The sequence below is a fragment of the Tyto alba genome, unplaced genomic scaffold (genome assembly GCF_018691265.1).
Source record: "Tyto alba isolate M040663 unplaced genomic scaffold, T.alba_DEE_v4.0 Super-Scaffold_23, whole genome shotgun sequence".
NCBI classification, from domain to species: Eukaryota; Metazoa; Chordata; class Aves; order Strigiformes; family Tytonidae; genus Tyto; species Tyto alba.
The window spans coordinates 9,370,346-9,385,627 of record NW_024881297.1 but is presented as its reverse complement, the minus strand read 5'-3'; the positions used below and the strand labels follow the sequence as shown (position 1 = coordinate 9,385,627).

At 37.2% G+C, this 15,282-nt stretch overlaps 1 protein-coding gene across 5 annotated transcripts in view; it reads left to right on the top strand.

The window, feature by feature from the left end:
- The window catches only part of ARHGAP10 (Rho GTPase activating protein 10), a 159,946-nt gene that overhangs the window by 71,947 nt on the left and 72,717 nt on the right, over window positions 1-15,282 (top strand). For all 5 annotated transcript variants that reach the window (XR_006165645.1, XR_006165646.1, XM_042796386.1 and 2 more), the window contains 6 exons: window positions 251-357; window positions 2,035-2,129; window positions 5,976-6,057; window positions 7,193-7,235; window positions 8,524-8,589; window positions 15,014-15,088. Coding sequence is in view for 3 of the 5 variants with exons in the window: in XM_042796386.1 (XP_042652320.1) it covers window positions 251-357; window positions 2,035-2,129; window positions 5,976-6,057; window positions 7,193-7,235; window positions 8,524-8,589; window positions 15,014-15,088 (468 nt within the window). In the remaining 2 variants the exon portion in view is untranslated. The remainder of the gene's footprint in view (window positions 1-250; window positions 358-2,034; window positions 2,130-5,975; window positions 6,058-7,192; window positions 7,236-8,523; window positions 8,590-15,013; window positions 15,089-15,282) is intronic.

Here is a 15,282-nt window from a genome sequence, read left to right as displayed (position 1 = left end):
CAAAGATACATTAATAATTCTTCTCATTTGTCATTAAGCATAAATATGAAATGCTACATATATCAGTTTTTAGAATAGTAAGCATTGGTTAACATTTGTATTACTTTGTATAATGTTCTTAATTCATACATTTATTTTAAATAATGCATTACTAGGAAATAAGTAGGACTCTTAAGTATCATTTTGGAAAGCAGGTGGAGAAAACACACAAACTGGAAGAAGTGCATACTATTTTTTATCTTTTATGTAGGACCTGCTCCCTTTGGTTCCAGTTGGGTAAAGCACTATTGTACTTATAGGAAAGAGACAAAGAAGTTCACCATGATCCCATTTGAACACAGATCAGGAGGGAAAGTTGTAAGTATATTTTTATACTCTAGTCTTACACTCACCCTGTATCAAGATCAGAGGATGTATCAGATGTGTCCAGCACTTTCCTTCTCTACCTCCTTGACCCTTTTTTCTTCTTTCTTCAAGCAATTCAGCCTGCCATGTAAGGACATTAACCTAAAGTAGTGGATGGATTAATAGATAAGAATTCTGCAGGCTTTTCAGTTGCTTGCTTTTAGAAGACCTGAGAATATGGTACAGATAACATGCAGTGTTTCACCATTTAGAATCTGGTTTATCTGTGAGGGAATAACTAGTTAAAATATAAATCAGGAAAATATAATAGACTTAAAAATTCTTTCTTACATGCTCCAGTCAGATTTTTCTTTCAGAGATGTAAGTACTAGAAGAGGGACTAGAAAAGAGGATTTTAATAGGAATATAATTTGTACTGACAACTGAATGTAATTTCAGATATCTCTGATAGCATCTGAAATATTCAAGACCCAAGACTCTGTTGATCTTTAAATGGCTTTAATTCCTATTGAAATAGTTGGGAATTGAGGGCACTCAGCGCTTTCAGAGATGACGCATTAAATGAACGCATTAATATGGATGAAATGCATTTTGTTGCAAGGAAAAAGGAAATCTGAAGCTGGAAAATAATGCTTGAGTCAATATTCCTGTAGATGCAGCACCCTGCCCTATCTTCAAATTTGGTTAGAAAATCACATTGTTGGAATTTTATCAGGGTATTATATCCCATTAGTTTGATCAGAGGGGAGATGGCTTCCATAATTTTGAGGGCTGTGTATATTTACAAATATATTGAATTTGGAAGAATCTTTCAAAAGCTCTGGAAAACCTGCCATATGGAAAATTAGTGGCATTTGGCTTCCTTAATCATTTCAGTACTTCTATGAATTTTTTATCATGATTTACTCTAATTGTAATAAGCCATTTTAGTTGATATAGTATGTGTGTAAGCATTTGGCATTCTAAAACACTTATGAAGCCATTTTTGCTGTATTAAAAGATCACCCATTTTGAAACCCACAATGCAATTACTCCCTCAGTGACAACCTCCTGTGTCTGGAGATGTTGAATAAGACAAGAAATAATTAAAATGTACAGTTAATCCTGATTAAATCTTGTACAACACATGCAGCATTCACAGATGAGTTTATTTGATTTCTGAATACGTAAGGGTAAAATATGATCGTAGTGTTGGTGGGTCTTGAAGAAAGGACTGGTTCTGTAAGACAAATTACAGATAGTAAAGAACACTTAGTTTGTTCTAGGTACTGTAGCAATAGCATTTACTATGGAAATCATAGTGTCTGACTTAAAATGGGAGAAGAATGTTACACTCATTGTGTGCTTATAGTATAACATGCAAAATCTTTATGGCAAAATACATTCGTTAGTTTAAATTACTGTGGTACTGTGGCATGCTGTAAAGTACCAGCTATAAAATAGACTCAATATTTCTGCATTTATGTCCTGTAAATGACATAAATGGAATTTATGTGCTATTATGTAGACACCTAAACAACAACCATGAGAAAATTCTTTTCCTAGTGTCAGTTTTCAGTATAGTTTTTGTCATTATTTTAATGTCAATTAACCTTACTTGGTTTGTATAGCTGGCTCACTGAAGTTTTCTATTACTGGGTCAAGCATATAAGAACTTTCTTTTCACAGGGTGATGAGGAACTCTTCGTCCTTACGTATTGTACCAAAAGAAATATAGATACTATAGACAGGCGATTCTGTTTTGATTTAGAAGCTTCAGACAGGTAAGTTTGTGAAACACACTAGAAAGGACTCTTTCTAAGTAGTAGTTAACATTACAGTAATATTACTGTTCTGTTTTCTTCTTATTTTTTCAATGCTCGTTTAGATTGCCAATGGGAAATAATTGCTGGAGGAGCAGGCAAACACTGCAGTGACTCACTGGATTTTTAGCTCAGTTGTGTGTAGCAGAAGCAGGGAGGATCTAAATTGAGATGTAGACATTGTCTGAGATCACATAAAAGAAAATAATAGAAAAAGTTAGGGAAACTATTATGAATTGCTGTTATTCTAGTGAAGAAACGTGGCTTAAATTGAAATACATATAGCTATACTGAAAGACTGTGATCACGGTAATAATTCATACAGTCATGACCATATTGTATCACAAGTCTGCTTTCCAAAATGACATGTTGCTGAGGGTTTATGTTGGATTCTCAGATTGTAAATAAGATCATGGGGATTTTAAGGCTTTTTGTGGCTGAGATAATCGTCTAGTGCATCTTGAACATTGTTGCCACTGCCTTTTTGAAACGCCACAATTTTGTTGCTTTGTTTCAAAAGAGAAGAATTGCTTATTTATTTCACTAAAAGGATCTTAAAATATGATAAATATTGCTTTTTGTCAGCATTATATTCTTCCTTCATTTATGAAGGTGGAAGAATCCAATTTAATAGGGTACCGCAAATAAGCACAGCTGTGGTAGTGCCATGTTCTTTTGGTGCAGATTGTATCTGTGTAGAACAACATCGTATCTAGCATTAAATACAAGGTATAAATTAGCGGACTGTTGCTGAGTTTTTGTCATCTACCCCTTCTAAGCTGTTCTTAACCAATTACATTTGCTTCTTACTTTCGCCAGTTGATTGCATTCTAATTTATCATGTAGCAGGTCTTCAGGTTTTCTAGGTGGCTGGTTTTTTTTTGATCAAATGCACAGTGACCTTAACTTTAAAGGCAGCGTGTCCAATGCAGTCAGGCCCCTCTGTCCTACGGTTGCTAGTGGTCTGCAGATCTATCTATGATAAGGATCACGTGCACTGCCTTAGTCAGAGGCTGTGCCTGGCTTGCATGGCCAGTCAGACTGGCCTGGCTGAGGCACGCCTGTTTCTGCAACAAGCAACAGGTAAAGGCATGCGAAGCTACCGCTGCATCTGAAAACTTCCAGCTCCCATGGCAGATGACAAGATCCTAACTGACAGCTCGGGTGGCATTTGTCACAAGTCTACAGCATGGTTTGAACTTGCGTTTTTGATTTGAGGAGGATGTGGCTTAACTATTCTAACCCTGTGTCTCAGCAGTAGGAAATGAAGTAAAGATGTAAACTCTTGACATCGGCTCCTCTTGGGTCACTGTATTGGTCAGTAGGAATAACAGAATTCAAGCTGAGTCTGATAAAAGTGCTAAAAAAGTACCGTGAGAAATGTCAGTCTATCCCCCTCTGCGTGTCATCTCTGCTCAGTAGGGTATCTGGAGTTTGAACAGAGATGGATGGAGAACAGTGTTTCCTTGATCTTGCAAAACATTTTTTCATTCTCTTCTCTGGTAAAAGTGGCAAAAATCTAATCCATCTTTCTGTCCAGATATAATAGACACAACTGGTCCATTGTGACCTTGATATCAGACATTTTTCTTTTAATAATATATGTGTGTAGTACTGAGATGTTCCCATGGAGATTAGTTCTGCGCTGCAGGCCATTAGCTTGTTTCCTTGGTATCAGTTCAGGGCACACTTATACCTCAGTTTGTCCAAGTTAAAAAATAACATACAGATTGACGGCTGGCCATGGGGTTTTCTTTGTTCCTGTGCTGCGGAAGGAGGCAAGGTGGTAAAATTTTAGGAAGGACTTTTCAGTCACAAACGTTCAGCCTCGTGCATGACTTTAGCATAGTTTGGAGCTAGTTGAATATGTATGGATTTTTCTTTTAAAGAGAAAACAGAGAAAAATATTTTTTCTTGAAATTCTGACACTTATGACTGTAAGCTCTGAGGGATCATGGCTAAATCTCTGAAAAGTGATGTTTTTTCTGTTTCTATTACTCCATCATGTTTAGCTGGAGGTGACTAGTGGTAAATGTAGAGAAATTTAAATCTTAAGGAGACAGCAGAGGTTTTTTGGGGTAGGAAAAAATCTTTCTGTTGATAAAGAGCTTCTGAAACACTGATACCAATACAAGACAAGGATGAGGGAAGGCTTTGTCTCTTGACTTTAATTTGAAGACAAATAATGTTCCATTCAGCATATACTGAGTTTGATGTATTGCCTCTAGGTGATACTCTTTGATACCTTGACAGTTATAATTTCAGTGAAAATAAGGAAAGTTTGCCCTTCATAAAAGTAACTCGTTTGGGTTTAGTTTTGACTGGTAAAAGAAAGTAGACAAGAAAAAAACAAATTGGCATTTGGTTTTTTTTTTAGTTGATTTGGCTGATGAGTTAGGGTATTTTTTTCTACCAAGTGAGTAAGTTTGCATGTTTTATGATGGTTGCAGCTCTATGCTACTATGACCAGCTTGCATTGAAAAAAGCTGGTATGGCTTGAGAAGCTGCTTTGCTTACTATTTTTACTAAGGCCAGTGTTAGCTTGTTCTAGTCATAAAGGTTATTAGTTGCAGAAATTAAGGAAAGGCTTCCTTCACCCACTCTAGAAGCTCAATGTCTGTCACTGAGAATAGTAAGAGATTCTATTTTTATGGCTTAATAGTCTGCTCACTTTCATCAAAAGAGAGTGAATTGCTTGATTGCTGCCATTTTGCCAAGTTACAGTGGGTTTCCCGAGTTTAGATTGGTTTGCTAGAGGGTGTGTGCATGCCTTGTCCTCGCATGTCTGAAGAGAGATTGGAACAGGAGGTATTTGTTCCTATAGAGTTTTACGCTGCAATTAAATTGTGTGGTTTGATAAAATTTGTGGCAAGTTGAAAATGAACTAGAAATGTCTCTAGTTGTAAAAATATGAACATGGTATGTAGACTGTTACGGTTTTAAGTAAAACTGGGATTTGTGCTGGTTTTCTCTCTGCTGTTGTTTTTAGATAACATTTTCCCCTACAGCTATTTTGCTACTTGAAGATAGATGTAGTACAAAAGAGAGAGAGAGAATGTTATGAATTTGTTCTCTGTTTCTATCCATCTCTATATAATGAGATTTACAAATTTGCCAGAAGTATTGATAGGGTGAATATAATGATTCTTTTTAATTGGCATAAAAATAATTACCCAAATAACCTGTTCTGCTTTTAACTCTTCTTGCTGAACCACACAATTACTCTTTTTAGTTTCCTATTATATAAACGCAAAAGTAGATTTATGTTAATCTTTGTTCACTAATCCCTGTGTCCCGTAGTCCTTGCTTTTTGGGAAAGTTATAATAGTGGAGTTCTGTAATGAGATACTGCCTTAAAACTTAATTATTTTTTATAAGTTATTTACTGGAAAGCTACCATCATTGTCACTGCTCTAAATCTGGACACTACACATCGAATATGTTGACAAAAGACATTTTTTATGTAACAGCGCAGCAATGCAAGAGCAAGTTTATTTAGATTGCAGAGAACTCAGTAACTCCCAGCAAATGTTGGAAACAACAAGCTAACAACAGTGAGCTATTGCAGATAAATAGTTTGCAGGTTACATTCGCTTTCCTTTTTCCACCCTATCCTCCCTATTTCCTACTGCTTGTATCAGTTCTACATCTGTTATTTTAAAGATGAACAGTGTTCAGTGATTAAGCAAAAAAAGCAACCCTGACTTTTAGGACAATGGGCATTTGCTTGTAGTTGGAGACAAAACTTAACAAGACTTTTTAGTTGCTGGTAAATGCAGTTACTCTGTGTGGTTGGTACATTTGCAGGCCTGGAGTTCCTGTGACCATGCAGGCGTTTTCTGAGGAAGACAGGAAGCTGTGGATGGAAGCGTTGGATGGGAAAGAAGCTGTAAGCATATTTTTTTTTTTTTTTTATGTTCATTTACAGTGTAATGGAGAAATTCTGTCACCCTCTGCTTCCCGATCCCATTTATGCTTTAATAAACTGGGATTATGTAGTTTGCAAAATGATAGATTCAATGAAGAAAGAATAAAAAAGAAATAAAACTCAGGAGAGAGGAGTAACTCGGTAAAGCTCAGCGTAGATAACTGCTAATGTTGATATGGGATTATTTCATTGTAATGACAGCATTGATTTTTATAAATGCTTTTCCATCACGGTGGTGTTATTGGTACTCTAGAAAATGTCTAGTTATAAGGATGTCCACCTAGCCTTATGCTGATACACTGCATTCCAGTGGCAAGACTTGCATGAATTAGTTACATGGGTATTATTATAATATATATATTTTTAAAACTAGATAAAAAAAATCCTTGTCAATAGCAGTGAAGTTGTACTTGAATTTGCTGAATTTCTGGTTCACATCCGGAAATGGTTCTGAACTGCAGAATTAAAACACTCTGCAGATTGTTCTTACAATCGTTAATATTATATTGGTTTTGTGGACCAAAAATTATGAGGTTTTTTAGTCAATGACACAATCATGTGTCTGTCCCCAGTAGTTGGCTACTGGGGATTTTAGCAGTAGGTTCATGATTGTTGTAGAAATATTGTTTCATCTGCAGAGGTGTTTATTACCATCATATGTTGTCTGGGCTAGACTCCTCAGTAAGCTTACAACTTCTGGCAGCGCTGAGCTGGGACATTACTTCCAGGGTTTATCAAAGCAATTCAGGATGATCTGAGTGAACTTGAACTGTGGAAAATTAACTTGCAGAGGAACATGGAACATGCAAACCATAGTTCATTTCAGTGGCTATAACCAACATTATTCAGCTCCCCAAGGAACCGTATTTGTTGAGAACTTTTAAAAAATTTCACTCCTTGAAAAGTCCAATTATCTACTTTCTGAGGGGGTACAGACCTCTGGTCCTACGGTTAGAGCTATTGTAGTTAGAGGTGATATATTCTAGCTGTAAACAGCTGCATTTGTGCCTACTGGGCATTAAGATTGGGGGTGTCCTGTTTCTGTTTTCATAAAATTCTTTAAAATAATTTGTCTTTTTTATTCTTTTTGTGTTAGCTGTTCATCAATTTGAATAGAGCAAATGCAAAACGAGAGGGAAGTAAGTATTTGAATTACTATTAAAGCTGATTTTTGTTAATGTTTTACAATTGAGAAAGGCAAAGGTAAATCTTTTTCTGTGGATCCAATGTAATTAAAGATTTTATTTTAAATCTTGAGTTCTGAATATACTTTGTGGATTTTGTAATTAATGGGTTTTCACAATAATGCAGTTTAGTACATACGTAAGAATCGTAAAACTGGACATAAACTAGAGAAACGGTCTGATAGTTTTTGCCAGTTTACTTCATGCTTGAAAATGACTCAAAAAAGGGTTAATTGGTATGTAAATGCATCACAATTTCTTAATCCAGATTGTGGGTACACATCTGTTAGAATGCATAAGTATGTTTTAAAAGCAATCACAGCTGAACATAAAGGTCAGCAAAAAGACTGAATTGATATATTTAAAATGTAAACTATAATGCAGAAGTAGAAGAAATGGCTTTCTTTAAATGATGTTAGCTTTCTTCTGTTAGCAAAGCATATGAGTGAAAATAGTTATCCTTCTTTATCCTTCTTGCATTATCAGGCATTTTATGTCTTTTTTTTTTTTTTTAATTTTATTAAATTGTTGGTTAAAGCTGGATCCTGGTGTTATTAACAGAAGATTTTCCACAGATTTTTATTTTCATGGTGCAAGACCGGGTCCCCGGGAGCAAGAAGGCCAGATGTTTGGGGGAAAGGCAATTCTGCAATGTATGCTTTTAAATGAAGTTTTGATGTGAAAAAAATAATAAGATAGGAACAACAAAGGAATGCTGGATCTCAGCTGTTGTCCTGTTAATGCATCTGCTTTTATGTAGTCAGATCATTAACTGCTGTGAAATGATATACATGTATCCTGTATCTTTAGCGTGGGAATTTCTTTGGCTTAGGGTACGACTCAGTAAAAGCCCTGCTGTTGATGATTATGTTTTTTCATCATAAGCACTTCCTTGTTCCATTTGGTTAACTCACTCAGATGTTGTCGATGTTGCAGTAAGTACTGTTAAATTCCATTTTGCATCTGCCAACATATGTACCTAATCAGAGATCCCATTCTTCAAAGGCTGCTGCTGTGAACAGATTCAGTGAAGCCACTACCACCAGAATGAGACTTTACTTGGTCTAGGCAGGGTTGTGAAGGATAAAACAGGAGTTTCTCTAGAAAAAGTGATGAAGTATTCCAGTTCCAGAGTATTTATAGTCTTGCCTGAGAAGTGTGATTAAGTCTAGCCTTATTTTTCAGTGAAAGACATAATTGAAATGGTGCTTTAAAACTTTTCAAACTTTTTTTTTCCTTGTAGGTGCACAGTTGGATAAGATAGGGTTCACTGTCATCAAAAAGTGCATCAGTGCTGTTGAAACACGAGGTAATGATCAGCTTAATCTGTTTTTGGAGGGGATGGAGCAGCTGGTCTGCTCTTCGAAGGTGTCCCACGTGTTCTAGTCTCCTGTAGATCTCTGGGAAAGACTTAATACAGTAGATACTACACTGATGACACTGACCAGGGCAGGAGCTTCCTTCTGTCTGGTCCCAGCCTTTTATGTATAGCTTTCCCTCAAGAAATATGTTTTCAACAGTTGCTCAGAAGGGGGTAATAGCACCTCTCTTGACAAATGAAGCCAATGTTTGTGTGCAACAGCTGAGAAAAAAACCTGCATCTTGTAGACAATTCCTGTACCTTTGCTTTGGTGTTGGAACAGGCTAACTAATTTTAGTATTCCACTTGTGGACCTCGAGTGGAGGTTTTCTGTTTAGGTGCTTAAGCCAAGAACAGGAGCTGAGCAGGCAAGTGAATAACAAAAAGTACTGGAATACATCTGGTGGAGTTAGTCTTACACCAGAGACAAGGATGCTGTCGGGCTTACTGTTCCATATACTCATTGTACCTCCAAAATTGGAAACAGAAAGGTTAATATGCTGACAGTATTCAAGAGGTAGTTGGGATTATGGTTGTGGAGAGGCTCTGTGTCACAGACCCCGTGTAACTTGGATAATACCAGCTTTTGATATTGCTGCCCTATGAGGAAACAAGAATCCGTGTATGGACATGCTGAAATGTGAGGTGACCAGCTGCTCTGAGGCTCACTGCATTGTATACGGTATTGTGTGGAGAACTTTGTTTTTCTCCTAAACTGTTGACCTTCCTTCCTGCTTTCAAAGGGAAGATTTAGGATTTTTCATGAAATCTATAATTTTTTTTCTAGAGATTTAGCGTTACTCAGGGCAGAGTATTTATCTATCTTTGTATGACAGTCCAGCTTAAATAAGATGGCTGAACAGAAGAATGGGTTGGTCATGGTTCCTGTCAACACAGGGTCTTATTTAAAAGCAGTGTCTTCCATGTATGCACTTACCATACAATATTATTAGTAAGACCGAGCAGCCTTTGTGATACTGAGAATTTAGCCTTTAAACAGCAAGTAGTGTCTGAAATCCTTTTTCTTTTGGACTTTTTTGTATTAGTCCTGTCTGCATTAAAGATGTTATTCCAGATTAGACCATATTCTGTCTGGTGCTATTTTTGCTTATGCTGTTCTTTTGAATATTTTTCTAATAAAGTTTGCCTGTCTCATCACTTTAAAAAATCTCAGTTACTGGCATTTACAATCCGAACATTTCACTTAGGAAACACTGCAGATAAAGCTGGCATCCTATAGATAAGTTGCCTTCACTGCAAAACTCTACTTTGATATAGAATGGATCTTCTCTTTGCACTGGATGAGGCAGATTTTATGAAAAGGGTGATATGTGTTTATGTAATGAAAGTCTGGTTTTTGGTCTGGAACACAGTGACTGATTACCTTACAATACTTCATGAACCATGTTTACTCTAAGCCGTGTGGAGTATGCTGTGTTTTCATTTATTATCTATAGGTGCATTCAAATAGTTTTCTTCAGGTAGTCATTTTTTTTTTTTTTTCCTTTGATATCCTGCAAGGAAAGTGAAGCAAGAACATAACTGTGGAAAAAGTGTGAACACTGTCTTCATGAAGTGGCTGTTTGGAAAAATGGGTTAGATAAGGGTTTTTTTTTCATGCCTGTGGGTGGACAGGTAAAACTCAGTGGTAGTTCAAGTCCACTCTGTTCTTGATGCCTTGATTTAGGGGCGTGTAAGAAGGTGCAAAATATATGTGTAACCCCACCTAATACTGTTGTTCAAGATGAAGGATAAGCTTGCATAGATTAGAAGTGTGTGGCCCTGTGGTAGGATCTACCCTGAAGCATACATGGAAGGGAAGGGAAGTTAACAAAGGTAGCTGCAGTATTTCCTGTCTTTGGAGAGCTTGCAGCTTCGCTGTCCCTTGTACACAGCCTTTGTAAGACCTGCAGTCAATAGAGAGCTTGATGTTAATTAATACCATTGAAAATGACTTCTATTAATTTTGTTTTGGGAAGTACTTAAAAAAAAATAAAAATCAGTATTCGATAACTATTTATTTTCCCAGGGTTTCAAGAATGTGTTTTGGTGAGGTACTATATTGCGGGAACTCAGCAGTGCACCTAGCTCTGTTTCAATTAAATTAATTTGTCCACTGCTTTTCAATCAGTTGTTGATGATTTTCTGTTTATCTATCCTGAACATCAACTGCTTTAAAAAAAAAAAAAAAACGACCAAAACAAAACAGTCTAGCAAACAAAATCCCAACTTCATCCATGAGACTGAAGCATTCCTAAAGGATAAGTTTCTGTTTTCTTCAGAACTTGCAGGACCACCTGCTGATGTCTGCCGAGCTAAACAAATGGAGGGCCAGGAGAACAAGCGTTCAGTTGTTTGCCTCTGAAGGGTTTGGCCAAATAGTTGTATGATGAAGAAAATCCATCTTTCAGGCTGCAGATTTTATGCCTATTCTTGTTCTTGAAACAATTTTTACTTGATTATTTTACTTTAATGATAACACATCAAGGCAAGTTATGTTCGGCAGAAGAAAACAGGACAGATGCCTCTTCAGAGACTGTGCTTGTGTGCCATGTTTTTATCTCTTTTAATCATAATGGGTGTGAGGTTGGCGTGGGTGGAAAGAGAGGACAGTCTAGTGTGGGTGGAAACTGAGAATAGTCTTGTCATGTCATAGCAAAAAAAGTCTGGTATTCAGAGAGAGAAGAGCATAACAGAGATATTGAACATAAACTTGTCAATGGCTGGATAATTTTTTCTCGGTTATGTTCCCTTTTATAAAGCCAGGAAGGAAATTATTTGCTCTGAATGAATAGAAGAATCAAAGGCAGTGTCTTGGTTAAAATGCATGTAAGCTTCTGACTCAGCGTTGCCTTATAAGACATTGGCTGTGCTTTACCTGGTAGGAGACGCTGAGGCATCAAGATATGCAGCCTGTCTCTCACATACTGAGCATGGTGCTGGTTGGATGTGCACCCGTGTTTTCTCTCTGAGAGAACATTTTGGGATTCTCTTTTGGAGTATTTTATTTATAATTCTGTACTGAAAATAATACAACGGGGTAAAAGTTTATAGAAACATCAAAGAGCTGTTTCCTCCAGTAGTAAAGACTCTGCGCATGTTTTTGTGTGCAAGTAGTTGGTTGTACCTTCTGTGAGGATGTGGTAGGTGTTTGCCAGAACAGTGTTTGCCTAGATTTTGGAACTGCCGGAGCTGCTAATCTCAGCTGCAGAGAGAGATGGCAGCATTGAGCTGTCTGGCCGGTCTGTCTGCTCTTGAGAAAGAACGAAGATGGTGAGGAGGAAGTAGAAAACCTTTTCACGTAGCAGAAAAAAATCTGGCATTACCTTGAATTTAGAATGTCACTTGTATGGCTGTTTCTGTACTGTGGAGTTTTATATAAAAAGTTGTATTTGCAGCTATATTACTAGTCTGTGTCAGCCACATGTACAATGCCAGCCACAAAATAAACTTGCCTACATACCTTGCTTACAATAGTATAAATTACTGTTTTACTTACAATACCTTATTTTTCTAAACATGTTTCACAAATTGTGTACCTGTGCCAAATTCGGATATCAGACAGCCAAACATCTTGACATAATGTAAATATGAAGGAAATTATGCTGAGGGGCTTTACCGCTCAAGTTGCCAATAGTGACTGGTTGAGCCAGCAGACACAGTGTCTGAACCCTTCAACGTTTTAGTCAGTGGTAAGCGATTCCTTGCAGTGAGTCATCTTGTCAATTGTGTTCTGTAAATGCCAAGTATTATCAGTCTTGGATGTGCTGAAGGTCTGAAATGTGCAGATTAAATCAGAAATAGTACTGTTTCAAACCAGGTTTGTATATTTTAAATAAAACATCATTTAAAGGTATGTTTAAAGGTATCATTTAAAACTGTTGAAATGTTAATTTCCCTTTGCACTTCTTGATGTCTGCTAGCAATTAGCTGTGCTTTTTTCAGGTTGATGAATTTGAAACTGATCAATTATCTGATAATTACTATCACAGACTCATGCTTATTGCTGGAGGATTGTCTTAGTTTCAATACTGCCATAATTTCAGAGACTTCTGCATATCGTGTCTGTTTTAATATCAAGCAGTAGTTTCTGTGGTTTGACCTTACTCGTGAATGTACGGTTGGGGTCAACACAGTTTGGTTCCCCCCTAGTTTTAATGTTAGAAGCACAGGAAGTCACGGAACAATTTCTGAGATAAGCAAAAGCTGAGCTGTATTTGACTGTGACAGTATTTCTTCAGCTTTTTGGCTTCTTGCTTGCAGAAGGCTTGTTCTGTGGTACTAAAAGTAGTGGAGGACATTGGATAAAAAAAGTGTGATGCATTTTGGCAGAGCATTGAAAAGCTTGGTGTTACTTTTGTACCAGAATTTTCCTGGACACCTCTGAGAAATATGAAGTGAAAAATAATTGCTGCTCTCAGGACAGATTCCTAGTGCATCCTTCTTTGGAGTGAATCAAGGACTATGTTTGGTGGTTTGGTTGTTTTTTTTTTTTTTTAGTGTTGGCAGTCTTTAAGTGGTATATAGCATGCTATCACACTGTTGTTCTGAGGATCACTGGAAAACTTACTTGGTTGGGTTGATAACTTCGTATTTTGAGAAGAATAGTATTGTGGCCACATAGCTGTTTTTTTGCGGTTCTTTCTTTTGCACACAGCTAAACTGTGAGCATACTCTAGAGTAGTTTTTTTTTTGACCACAGATGAAATACTGGAGATCTGTCTTATTCTGTTAATTTGAGCCAGCTCTGAACATGACTTCTAGTTCAACACTTGGCATCATTACAGTGGTGCCTGCATCCTGGGGAGAGAAAAGAGCCAGTTTTGCCCAGGTGGAGCAACCAAGAGAAGTAGCAGCTGCTGCCATAGCCCATCAGCTCCCTGCTGGGACAGAGGATGGAGCAGTGTTAGCAGGGAGGAGTTCAGCAGGCTCTCAAAGATCTGGAGTGTCTGAGGAGGTTGCAGACTGTGTGAGGGAGAGAAGGAAAAGATGTAGCGAGGCTAGGCAGGAGGAGGAGGAGGTAGAAAATGCAAAGTTCTCTTCACCATATTGAGAATTATTGCTGTGTATTATGGTTGTGTCTGACAGTAATTCATTAAAAGGCTAATGATTTTTACATACTTCATCTAATATTTATTTGGGAAGAAACTTCTTCTCATATGACTGGTTTTAATTTCCCTTCTCTGGGTTGGAACGGTTTGGTATTGAAACTAGGAATTCTCTACAAGTCTCCCTTTGTTGAAGGATACTTTGAATAAGAGTACCACATAATCTGTTATTTGAAAAGATTTCCTTGGAGTAGAAGCACAGGTATTTTGTGGTGTTTCTACTCTTCCAGGCCGATGTGAATATAGAGGTAGTGTTTGGTGGTGTTTGTAGAATGCTGCTTATTATGTGACCTCTCAAACATCTGTGTCAGCTTCAGGACTGTAATATTTTACCTCCCACTAGATGGGCTCTGGAACAATGCAGCAGACAAAGACATACCTTTTTTTGCCCTTTTTCTTCCCTGCCCCTTCTCTCCCTCCCATTTTCCTTCAATTTATATTCATAGTTTTATTTCCCTGGGGATAAAAGTGGGTGTGGTAAAGGAAGGCAAAAGCAGGGGAAGAAAAGGGGGAGAGAAATGGATGTGTGCAAGAGGATGGAAGGGCACAAAGGAATGACAGACGAGTGGTCCAGTGTCCACATGAAATGAGAGTAGGGGACTGAAAATATGCCAGTTATGGCTACTCTATTCATCCCAAGCAAAACGAGAAGTACTGATTTCAGTAACCTGTGGTGGTGCCTCTGAATGTAACTACCATGTGGACCACAGTGGGTTGGAATGAGGCCTCGTATCTTAAATGAAAAGCATTTACAAACTTGAAGAAGCATTGGTTTTGAGGACTGGGAATAGGCTCAAGTTTTTCTTTATTTTATCCAACTCTTTTTGTGAGCCACATATTTGGAAAAAAGCAAAATTACATTTATTAAAGAATTCTTAATTTAGCATTTGTTGGTTCAGTTCTTGTGTTATTAGAATGTGGATGCTGATGTATCCAAAATGTCATTTAAAAATCTGAAAACAGCCAGCAATTTTATTTTATTTTATTGTTTTCAATCAAAGGTTTGTCCCTCTTTGCTTCTCCTCCCTGTTTCTGAAGTAGAATAGAGGTACATGAAACCTTTATCACAGCATAACATGAACTTAACTTAAAAACATAGAAGAAAAGGATTCTTGCAATACTTTATTTATAGTGTTCTCACAACTGTGTTAATACTACGTAGTCTGTTTGTCCTTGAGGAGAATTTGTTGCCAGGGGAAAAGTTTTAATGCTAAATTTGACTGTGGTTGATCTTCTGCCTTTTTTTTTTCTCTTTTGCATCATAGGTATAAATGACCAAGGATTGTACAGAGTTGTGGGGGTGAGTTCAAAGGTCCAGAGACTTCTGAGTTTGTTGATGGGTATGCCTCTTTTACAATAATTTTTTCAATATTTTAATTTATGTTGTTCTACTGTCAATATTTAGTTTTAAAAGCATCTGCCTGGAGTTGTCCTTTATATGGGCCAAGTCTAGTTTGTTTTAATCTGTGTAAATAATCTCCATATCATTGTAAATTCCCCTTATTTAGCAAGACCAAGATTAGTTGGTAGGAAT